We start from the raw sequence: 12104 nt of genomic DNA on the forward strand, positions 1-12104 counted from the left end.
ACATGTGTGTCACTATACACTATCATTCTATTGGGTACATGGCCTACCAATGATGATTAGCACTGTCCAAACATTGTCCATGTAAATCAGCACCGTCCAAACATTGTCCAGCACTGGCCAAACATTGTCCATATAAATCAACGATTAAAAATCGTTGGTTAGTCACTCAGACATGATCTTGTGCTTGTGGTCCATCCGAGAGTTGGAATTTCATCATTTTCGAACAAAGCATATATTCCAGCGGGCTTATTACAACCATTGTATCAAAAATTACATATCTTCACTAATTAGAGATAATAAAGTTAATTTAGTAATTAAATTCAAATCCCTGTAAGTATGTCATGGTTAGGTAGTATTGGATTAAAGTTGATTCACACTCCAGGGTGCCAAACACACTGGGAGAATTGCAAATATAGGGGGTGGGAGGATTGCAAATCCAGGGGGTTTCTAATCATGGGGGTTCCGAATCCTGGGGGTTCTAAATCCACGCTCCCAAACAGGCCCTAAGGCTTTTGAACCTCTCTTATACTGGAATCAAAGAGCTTCCAAATGGGATGGAATGTTTGGTTAACCTCAAAGAGGTTTATATTCATTCTAAAGTGTGGGTTGATTTTGATAGGTATTTCAGATTTGGACATTGGAAATGCTTGAAAAACGTCCATCTCAGCTCGGAATCCCGTAGTCTCATCTAAGAGAAATACAGGATGGATTTTGTTAATTGTAATTTCATTGGGGAAGAGACTTCCTTCGTGCTTCCTAATGATATTGAAGTCTTGGATATGTATGGATGCCAACTGTCAAGCTTACCATGCTTGTCTCGCTTGCAACGCTTACAGGAACGTGGCATCTTCTCATGCAGCGTAGAGTGGTTGTTGTTGATAGGAGACAACACCACCATAACGTCTTTACCCTCAATCCAGTTTCTGTGTCTAAGAGAGCTTCCGAGTTTCAGGGGCCTGTGTAAGGGAGTCTTGCTACCTGGTTCATTTGCATGCCTAAGACGCCTGACTGTCCATGAATGCCATGTATTGGAGAATCTCATGTCACTTGAATTGTTTCAGCACCTCCAATGCCTTGAACAAATCGATATTGCTGAATGCAGTGAGATGGAGGAGGTGATACAAGGAGGAGAAAAAGCTATGGTTGAAGAAGGTGATAACAACAACAATAACAATACCATCTTACTCCCTAACTTGAGGGAGTTGAATTTGATAAATGTAGGGAAATTGAAATGCATTTGTAAGTGGATAATCATTTGTCCTTCCCTGATTGAGATTTCTATTGTGGGTTGTTGTCAGTTGAAGAAGATCCCTCTTTCTTTGGGCCACTTAAAATTTCTTGTGGGAGGAGCGATCAAAGGATGCAAAGGTTGGTAGGATGCATTGGAGTGGGATGATCCCAACACCAAAACACTCCAACTTCTTTTTAAAGAAGAAGACGAAGGAGGACGAGAAGGGCATGGAATGAAAAGAAAATGAGAACTGATGCAGGACAATTAACCACTTGCTCTAAAAGCTCGAACTGTTAGAGTATGACGAATTAATCCCTTTATCTCATAGCCCAGGCCCCACATCTCATGGGTTTTAAGACCTCGGCCGAACCCCCTTCGTGGGCCCCAAATCACATGGGCCGCCCACCCCGAGCGTGTCCCCGCATCCCACGGGCTACCCCACTCGAGCCCGTTGTGAAATGCGCATTAATCATCCCCGGTGAGGAGTCTCGAACACTAGACCTCCTCCGTGGGCCGCACCCACCCCGAGTGTGCCCCTGCATCGCACAAGCAACCCCACTCGAGCCCAGTGTGAAAATGCCCCTGCATTAATCACCCCCGGTGAGGAGTCTCAAACCTGAGACCTCCCGCTCTGATACCAATTTGATACAGGACATGAAAATTAAATATGATATGCGAGATTTCAGGCTTAAGATCACGTTAGTTTAGAAACAATTACACAAATTTCATATCCCACATGAAAGTCCAAACATTCAATTAAGGGGAATCTATATGAGTCCAGGCCTACACATGATAGGGCTGGATCAATAAAAATTATGAACCAAACGATACTTAAAGATAAGAAATAAGCATCCACACATGCATAGTAATCAGTCCCTAATCCAAGGGATTTAGAAATTCTAATTCAGGGAACCCTAGGGTAAGAAAATGGGCATAAAATTGAAGATTTTGAGTGATTTAGGGTTAAGTTTAGGGATTATGGGTGAAAGCGGAGTGAAAGAGAGGAGAGAGACGAATCAGAGAAGTACCGCACGCGTGGACAACAACAATGGCCCAGACATATATGCGTGTGATCCCGGCCGCACATGTGTAGGGCCCACTATTCAGAAAAAGGCCACCTTGACCCTAGTCGGCCAGGGATGGACTCCAAAACCTCCAAATCTCAGCTCGATCCGATGTACGGTTTGTGCATGGTATTTTGCCGAAGTTTCAGCCCTCCTGTAGGGGCAGATTTTGAAATTCTGTTGTGGGGAGGAGAATTGCTGTAATAGATGATTGATTCGAAGTGTAGATGATAGGGAGAGATGAGAAGAAGGGGGGTAAAAGATGGGTAGTAGAGATGACGATGGATGGGGGCGAATCGGGATAGATGTGGCTTCGCACCATGGTAGTTAACCCTTCGATGAAGGGAGGGCTTCGCACCCAATTAGGCTTCACAACTCAGAGTAGAAAAACGCAGAATTTTTATTAATCTTTAATGAATCAAAAGAACTACAAGGGGTGCCTATTTATAGGAAAAATTATATACCCCAAAACTCATGTCATGTGCGCAACCTATTACTTGGCGATGAAGTAAACTAAAATAAAAACCGATCAAAGAAATTTAAAGCGTTTACGATGTTCTAAATAACATAAATAAGCAAAACCTAAAATATAAAATCAATCCGACTAGTGGACCACGATCATGAGATCCCATGATGGGCTTTTCTTGGCTATCGGGCCCACTCTCTTGAACTGAAACTCCATCTTCTAATCAGGAGGCCCTCCCTAGACGTCGCCATCGATCCAGATTGACGGTGGGGCCCTCCTTCTGGCGTACGTGCGTAGGGGGCAGTGTGAGTGCGCGTGATGTTCTCATCAATTCTCTCCGGCTGCAAAGATTTCACCATTGGCTAAATAAAACTCTTGAACCGCTCCAGGATGTCAGGATTAAGTCTCTGAGGCTCCTCCTTAGTGAGCCACGTGCTGTCTGAAGCTGAGCGTGACTTCCATTTAACCACGTACTTTTGAAACCCGTCGTTCGACGTTGAAACTATTTGATGGACCAGGATATCCTCTATTTTCTTTTTGGGTGTGTGATGGTTATGTATGGGAGGTAGAAGCTGGGAAAATGAGTTGGGAAGGATAGGTATGGGAGGTAGAGACTGGAAAGATGGGTCGGGACAGGTAGGTATGGGAGGTAGAGGCTGGGAAGATGGGTCGGGACGGGTAGGTATGTGACGTAAAGGCTGGAAAAATGAGTCGAGAATGGTAGGTATGGGAGGCTGGGAAAATGGGTCGGGATGGGTAGGTATGGGACGTAGAGGCTGAGAAAATGGGTTGGGAAGGGTAGGTATTGGAGGTAGAGGTTGGGAAAAAAGGTCAGGAAGAGTAGGTATGTGAGGTAGAGGCTGGTAAAATGGATTGGGAATGGGCCATGGTTCAAGGGATAAATATGGGGAATCAGGATGGGTGGACGAAGGGCCGGACAAAGTATCAGTGGTCCCTTGAAAAGTAACTAAATCCTCCACATCGGATGTGAAACTAATTCCCATGGAAGGTGAAAGATCTACCTCATACATATTGAGACCGTTTCATTTTATAATTTTGAAGGGTCTAGCGCTACGCGCATGTAACTTACGAACGGCCCTCGGAAGGTACTGCTCGGGGCTAATGCGGACCATCACGGAGTCTCTGATATTGAATTCTTTGAAACGTTTATGCTGGTTTGCAGAAAATGTGCAATGTTCATTACTAGTCATGATCTTCTGCCCGATTTCTTAATGCCATGAATGAATGTGATATGCAAAAGACTCTGTAGACTCTGACAGCCTATGGGACAGTGACATAGGGACAAGATCAATATGTTTCCTAGGTTTATAACTAGTAATGACTTCACGAGGACTTAGACCTATGGACCTATCGATCGAATTATTTAATGTAAACTCGGCTGTAGGTATTACAGTGTCCCATGTTCTGGTGTGCTCTATATCCCTCCTATGGGGAGACTCATCCGGTAGATCATCAGGAAAGACATCACGTAACTCATCCATTACCAAAATGGCCTCAGTGGGTAACTCTACACTAACCTCTGGTGTACTCTCTCCAGCCACAAGGCTACGCATGTTGTACCCTTTAAAATAGTGGTCTTGATGTCTCTCATGGGGTGGGTGCATGGGTGCACACCCATAATTGATTCCTTGACCAACTTCATTCATTGGTCTATCCTCCAGGCCACCTGCCTGAGATTGGACATCTACCCCAATGATGGGGTTTGTCCTGGCGATGGTCTTTAGTCAGGTAATGCGCACATCAAGTTGTTCAAAGCATTGGTTCATTTCCAAGCGCTTAATTAGAAACTCCAACTTCTGGGACAGCTTGTTTAGTGACTCTTGCAATTGTTTCAAGTTTAGTGTAGGGTACTAACCAAAATTCAGCAATATAATTGTCAAAATATAAGATTTTTTTAAATTTTATTTTATTTTAAGAAACAACCTAGTTTCTAAAAACGACAAAAGGAAAGTTTTTAAAACAAGTTAGGAAAGTTTCTAAAAAAAATAAAAATAAATTAGGAAAGTTTCTAAAGAAAAGCAATCTAGTTTCTAAAAAACGAAAAAAGAAAGGAAATTAGTTTCTAAAAACAGATTAAGAAAGTTTCTAAAAAAATAAAAAAGGAAATTTTCTAAACCTAGGAATAGAAAACTAAGTTCTAAAATAATTCAAATAAGGGGATAACAGAAAATTTCAGCAGCTTATGTCAGGGTTTATGGACCTCTAAACAGCCATATATGATGAGAATTGATGTGTAATGGACATAAACAACCAAACCCTAAACATGTAATGAATTTCCCTACAAGAACCCTTGGCTCTGATACCAAATTTGATGCAGGACAATTAACCACTTGCTCTAAAAGCTCAAACTGTTAGAGTATGGCGAATTAATCCCTTTATCTCATAGCTCAGGCCCCACATCTCATGGGTTTTAAGACCTCGGCCGAACCCCCTTCATGTGCCCCAAATCACATGGGCCGTCCACCCCGAGCGTGTCCCCGTATCCCACGGGCTACCCCACTCGAGCCCGGTGTGAGATGCGCATTAATCACCCTTGGTGAGGAGTCTCGAACACGAGACCTCCTCGGTGGGCCACACCCACCCTGAGTGTGCCCCTGCATCCCACAAGCGACCCCAGTCGAGCCCAGTGTGAAAATGCCCCTGCATTAAGAACAAGAACAAGAAGAGGTTGCTTCGACGTCACAGCGGCGAGAATCTCCCAAAACAGAGAATTTTACTAGTACTGCCAGCCCACTATAACCACAGACAGCACGGACCAAACACCTGCCTCCACAGCGATGCTTCCAAGATGCAGCGATCCATCGAGCTGAATCCAACAAACAAACAACTACCAAACCCAGGGACAAGTCGGGTTAGAGACTCACTGGCAGCATGACAGAGGGAACTAACATACACCACAGAAGCTAAACCGATCTACAGGCAACAGGCAACAAGGCAGGCCACAAGCAGCAAAAAAGGAAACCTTGATCCCCAGCAACTACTGAAACAGGGCAGCAAACCCTCCAACAGACTTAAAACATCAACAGGGGGCAACAATGCAGCTGTGGTGTGGTTTGTATTTAGCTTTCGTCTTGTTCCTATTGTTCTGTTGGTTAGTGGTGTTATACTATAGGTGATGCCCAATTCTTCTTGTGATGCCCACCTGATCATCTGTAAAAAAAAATAAAAAAATTGTTCATATTAACAAAGCTATAGGTGGTGTTCTCCCACCTACAAAAAAAAGATCAAAAAAAGAAAGAGGGTCCATAGGGCCAAAAATCAACACCAACTTCTTCTTATTCTTCAATAGTTAAAAAGAAGAATAATAATAAGAAGAAGATAGACATGAGGGATTGTTGATTGAGAGAGAGTTAGTATGTATGTGACATAGGTAAAAGGAGAGCGTATAAATGCCTGAAGAGAGGAGATAGTCATGATAGTTAGAGAGAATTAAAAACTCAAGATTTTATACCCTACCTTTTCTCTTGGATCTTAAGAAGGCACTTTTGGAGATTTTCATTTCAAATTAGATTTGAAATTTAAGATTTTAAGAATGTTAAATATGATTTGGATTGAAAATTCTGAATTTCATTTCATAACTGTTCAATATATATGCTGCTGAACTGACTCTTAATGGGGCCTATCTATTTCTGATGAGGGTCGAATATTACATATCAGACCCCAATTATTACCTAATTTTACGTACATGATAACGTTTAACGGAATATTTTAATTATATTTTTGTTACAGGATGAAATTAGGAGCGTTAATGGAAAAAGAGTATTACAAGCATGGATTTGACACTCCGAAGTCACCAGAGCAAGGGACGCACTCAAGGGAACTAATACTGAAGAATTTACATGCCAGGGACCTGAGGAAATCAAGCCGTTCACGTTAAAAAGGCCCGAAAATGGTCCAAAATGCAAGATCACATGGTTTCTGCCATCCGATTGACTCGAAACTTCATACATGACCTGGAGGCCATAAATAAACAGTACATATTAAATTTCAACCATTGGATATCTCGAGAAGTGGGCCAACGGACAGATCAGCCCATTAATCTTCAATTTTAGGCCCACCTACAATCTGGATATACTTCAAAGTTGACTTAGACGGTTTAAATAAGATGAGCAATAGGATGGACGGATTGGATTTCTCGAAAGCATCACAGTGGACCCCACCTAGTGTGACATGTGCATGGTGCACATGTGCACTGCCTGTGCACCGAACGAGAACGGAAACTTCCTTTTCTGGCGCGCGTAACGGACGGAAAGTCCGTTTTTCCGGACCGTTGTGGGCCCCACCGGTAACACGTTCGTCTGATCCAAGCCGTTCATCATGTAGACGGGTTCAAGAGTTACAAAACCATGTTTACAGTTTGTGCCCATATGTGCACACGTGTGAGATACAGAGGCCACAAGTGGACTGTCCGGTGACGTTCAAAATTGATTTTATTGTGATTTCTTCTATGGGTCGCGTCAATGGATGTTAAAAACCATCCATATCTGACCGAAATTTCGTCGTGCATCCAATGGACGGGGTGGATTTCCCCGAAAACGCTTATGTGGGGCCCACCGAGCATCACAGCGCCGGACGTGCGAAGGCTTACGCACGTCCGCGAAAAGCCGACTTTCGGGCAGTTGTGGCCCACCATCTTCGATCAGATGGAAGATCTGATCCGTCCATCATGTAGAACAGCCAAAAACGTCCCAATAGACGTTGATTTTACGGATAAAGTACAAAGAATGAGGGACTTTTGCAGATACAGAAGTTTGCTGCGAAAAGGGTTTTCGCTGCGCATACGACAGCTTTCCAAACCCGATTTTCTCCATTCCAGCCACTCCACCAGCTACAAAAAGGGATGCAAAACGTAGAGAAGAGGGAGGAGAGCCAGGGAACAGATCCAGAGAAGAAAAGAAAAGAAAAGAGAAGAAAAGAGAAGAAGAGAGAGAGAGATGTTTTCTTTATATCAATTTTATTTTTCTTTCTTTTTATTTGAATTCATGGATTGCTAATCTTCTAGCTAGGGCTGAGATGAAGCCCCTAATTTGAATAACCCTTGTTATGTGTTGATTTCATGTTGATTTAATTGATTTGTTTCTTTCTCTGGTGTACTTGACTGGAATTTCCGTACTTCTCCATGCTATGAGTTTAACCAAAATCTAGTTATGGATATTGTTTGGAATATTATTTTAGGCGCTTGTGTCTGACCATGAACAGGTTCCTATAGAGGAAGAAACAGGAATCTACATCTCTCCATGCTTGACCATGGATGGAAAGATGTGATCCATAGGCTTTAAGGAATTATACATTCTGTGTGCCCGACCAAGGACATAGAGTGCGCTCTATTTATTTTGATATCAATCTGAATTAGGATGAATCAACAGGTAAAATGAGGTTTATGATAATTAGAGGTGGATTCGAAAGTCTTAGTCTTCTCCTTGATTGAATTTTTCTCACTATTGCTCTCGATTATTTTTCCATTGATTTTTATTTAGTTTAGTCAATTACTATCTCAAATATTTGTTAGATTAGTTAAGAAGAGTCTTTAATTTTGAATTGTGACAACCAGTCCTCGTGGGAACGATCTCGTAATACGTACCATATCTACATCTGATTCGTATACTTGCGAGTTTAAAATCATTTAAATCAAGTTGGTTTAAATAAAACATTAAGTTTTTGGCGCCGTTGCCGGGGACTGTTTCGGTCCAATTGGATTTAGGAATCTCTCTTATCATAATTCATAGTCTTAGTTTTTTTTTTTTTTTTTTTTTTTTTTTTTTTTTTTTTTAGAAACTAACCTATTTCCTATTTTGTAGGGACCTGACATAAACTACTAATTTGATAATCTCTTTCCAATTTTTTTTTTTTCTAATTTCTATTTTTAGAATTAGGGTTTTATTTTTTTTTAGAAATTTTCTATTTCTAGGCTTTTTTTTTTTAGAAATTTCCTATTTTCTAATTTTAGATTTTGATTCTTCTTTCAAGTAACTTTCTATTTTCTAGTTTTAGAAATTTTTTCCCTTTTTAGAAACTAACTTAGCTTTTATTTCTAAGATTAGAAACTTTCTTTTTTAGAAATTAACCGTTGCTTAGGATTTTTCTAGCATTATTTTAGGAAATTCAATTTATTTTTTGTTATGTCTACAGGAATTGAGGAAGGAAGCTGCTAAATAAGATTGTCTTCAAAAGGAGGAGCTCTCAAATCTTCAGACATTCATCATCGCCTTTTCCAGGTTCTTTCTTCCAATTCTCGTTTACATAGCTTTCTCTTATTTTTAGGAATTCATAACTTTTATTTTTAGTTTTATTCATCTTAGGTTGCATCTTAGTTTAGTTTTCTGTCTTATATTGATAACATAGTTTATGCTAGGACGTAGATCTCTGAACATAGAACTAGCACCTTTCGATCCTGAGATAGAAAGAACCTTTTGTAGAAGATTTAGAAACATCCTATTTGAAATGGCGGAAGAGAATGGAACTAAAGCTCTTAGAGATTATTCAGCTCCTATCCAATTCAATGCGCCTTCATGTATAGTGTTGCTTGCCACCACGGCAGCACACTTTGAACTTAAACCTGGAGTCATACAATTGTTGCCCTCCTTTTATGGTTCAGATAAGGAGGATCCATATCATCATGTGAAAGAATTCTTAGACATTTGCTCCACCTTTAAGTTCCAAAACTTTTCAGACGATTCGATCCGTTTGCGCCTTTTTCCTTTTTCTTTGAAGGATAAGGCGAAAGCATGGTTGAATTCTCTAGGAGTTGGATCTATCACTACATGGGACCAACTGTCTAAGAAGTTCTTAAACAAGTTCTTCCCGGTTCACAAAACTAATGCTCTCCGTAGAGAAATTACGAATTTCACACAAAAAGAGGGTGAGCACTTTCATGAATGTTGGGAAAGATGGAAGGATTTACTTCTTAAATGTCCACACCATGGTTTTGAAAAGTGGCAACAGGTTCAATACTTCTATGACGGTCTGACACCCCAAAACCGTCGCATGGTTGACGCCACCAGTGGAGGGTCATTCATGACCAAAAGTGATGTCGAAGCTTGGAATTTCTTTGAAACCTTGTGTGAAAACTCCCAACAATGGGACTATTCAAATAGAGGTGAAAGGAGTCCCCAACCACAGAAGAAAGGTGGTATATATGAGGTAGGAGTCACGCCAGATCTTTATGCTAAGATTGATAGCCTGACAAAGAAAGTGAATGCTTTAATGTTAAACAATGGACCTCCACAAACAACTCAAGTCGAGTCATGTGCCATATGTTCTAGTCTCGCCCATCCTACGCAGTCTTGTCCATCTAGTTCAGCATTTCCAGAATTTCTCTCTGAACAAGTACATGCTATGAACACCTTTCAGAGAACTGAGAATAATCCTTACTCAAACACCTACAATCCAGGGTGGGCTAGGCATCCAAATTTTTCTTGGGCAAAAGGACCACAACAAGGAGGACCATCTGGAAATCCTCCTACGCAACCTTACTCCCAAGTTGGCAGTCAACAACCTCAGTAGTTCTCACAGTATCAACAAGTGCCTCCACAATCTAGGAAACCATCTCTTGAGGATACACTCAATCTTTTTATGCAGAGTTCACTTCAATTTCAAAAAGACACCCAACATACTTTACTAGCTAACCAGCAGAGTTTACATGCAAATGCGCAATCCATTGCTAAGCTAGAAGTACAGCTGGGTCAACTTGCTGTCACATTGAGTGAGAGAGAGAAAGGCAAGTTCCCTAGTCAACCTGTGGTAAATCCAAAAGGACAGTATGAGATTGGCTCTAATTCAAACCAAGAACAATATCATGAGCAAGCCAAATCAATCATTACCCTTAGGTCCGGTAAACAGATCGAGAACAAAGTAGAGATGCCTAGGGAAGAATCAAAGTCCAATGCGGAAGATCAAAATGAAATGGAGAGACATACTAGTGCATCCAAAGTCCAACAACACTCTGACTCTCCAGGAACCACTCATGTGCCATCTTATGTGCCTAAAGCACCTTTTCCTCAACGTCTGGCACCGGTTAAGAAAGGAAACACTTTAATGAGATATTGGACATGTTTAAGCAAGTGCAAATCAACATTCCGTTGCTTAATGCTATCAAACAAGTTCCTGCTTACGCTAAGTTTCTTAAAGATTTATGCACTCAAAAGCGTAAGATGAATATTCATAAGAAGGTCTTCCTTGCGGAGCAACTCATTTCCATGATTCAACACAACACCCCTCCTAAATTTAGGGATTCAGGAGCTCCTACCATTTCTTGCGTCATAGGAGATCATAAGATTGAGAAGGCATTGCTTGATTTAGGGGCGAGTGTCAATTTGTTACCATATTCTGTGTATGAGCAGCTAGGACTTGGTGAGCTGAAATCAACCAAAACAACACTCCAACTAGCTGATAGATCTGTCAAGGTGCCCCGTGGTATTATTGAAGATGTGCTGATCCAGGTTGATAAGTTTTATTTTCCAGTGGATTTCATTGTTCTAGATACTCAGCCTGTCCAGAATCCTACAAGTCAAATCCCAGTTATCTTAGGACGTCCATTCTTGGCCACATCCAATGCAATCATAAATTGCAGGAATGGAGTTATGAAGTTGTCCTTTGGTAACATGAAGACCAAGCTCAACGTTTTCAATGCTGGACAACAAATGTCAGACTCGGATGATATATTTGAAGTGAACATGATTGAGAGTCTAGTGCATGACTCTTTCCTTGAATCTTCCGATGACGCTCTTGAGACTTGTTTAGCACATTTTGGCAGAGATTTTGACATAGAAAGTTCCATCCAAGAAGTCAATGCATTGCTTGACTCTAATCCAGAAATGAATACAACAAAATGGAAAGCGAGAGTGGAACCTCTTCCACCATCTGAGTTTAAACTGGTCCCGTCTATTGAGAAACCACCCAAAGTCGACCTTAAACAATTACCTGAAACTCTCAAGTATGCATTTTTAGGACCTTCTGAAACCCTGCCTGTCATCATAGCTGCTAACCTTGATAAAGAACAGGGTAAGTTGCTTAATGTTCTTAGAGAACATAAGGCAGCTATTGGGTGGACAATAGCGGACATAAAGGGAATAAGCCCCTCGGTGTGTATGCATCGTATTCATCTTGAAGAGAACGCGAAAACATCGCGTGAAATGCAAAGGAGGCTTAACCCTAACATGAAAGAGGTCGTTCGGGCTGAGGTGCTAAAATTGTTAGATGTTGGTATCATTTACCCCATTTTAGATAGCACATGGGTCAGTCCAGTTCAAGTTGTTCCTAAAAAGTCTGGGATTACGGTGAAAAAGAATGAGGATAATGAGTTAGTACCAACGCGCATGACTAC

At 41.2% G+C, this 12104-nt stretch overlaps 1 protein-coding gene and 1 non-coding gene across 2 annotated transcripts in view; one reads left to right on the forward strand and one right to left on the reverse strand.

Moving 5' to 3' along the window:
* Positions 1–654: 654 nt before the first annotated feature.
* LOC131249233 (disease resistance protein RPS2-like) overlaps positions 655–12104 on the forward strand; it is a 34829-nt gene continuing 23379 nt past the window's right edge. Inside the window, exon 1 of the mRNA XM_058249875.1 lies at positions 655–1152. Within this exon, the coding sequence (XP_058105858.1) occupies positions 705–1152 (448 nt within the window). The 5' untranslated portion in view covers positions 655–704. The remainder of the gene's footprint in view (positions 1153–12104) is intronic.
* On the reverse strand, positions 9602–9708 carry LOC131250476 (small nucleolar RNA R71). Its single transcript, XR_009173401.1, has one exon. It is a non-coding gene; the product is annotated as a small nucleolar RNA R71 (small nucleolar RNA).

This window comes from Magnolia sinica, chromosome 6, assembly GCF_029962835.1.
Source record: "Magnolia sinica isolate HGM2019 chromosome 6, MsV1, whole genome shotgun sequence".
Lineage (NCBI taxonomy): Eukaryota > Viridiplantae > Streptophyta > Magnoliopsida > Magnoliales > Magnoliaceae > Magnolia > Magnolia sinica.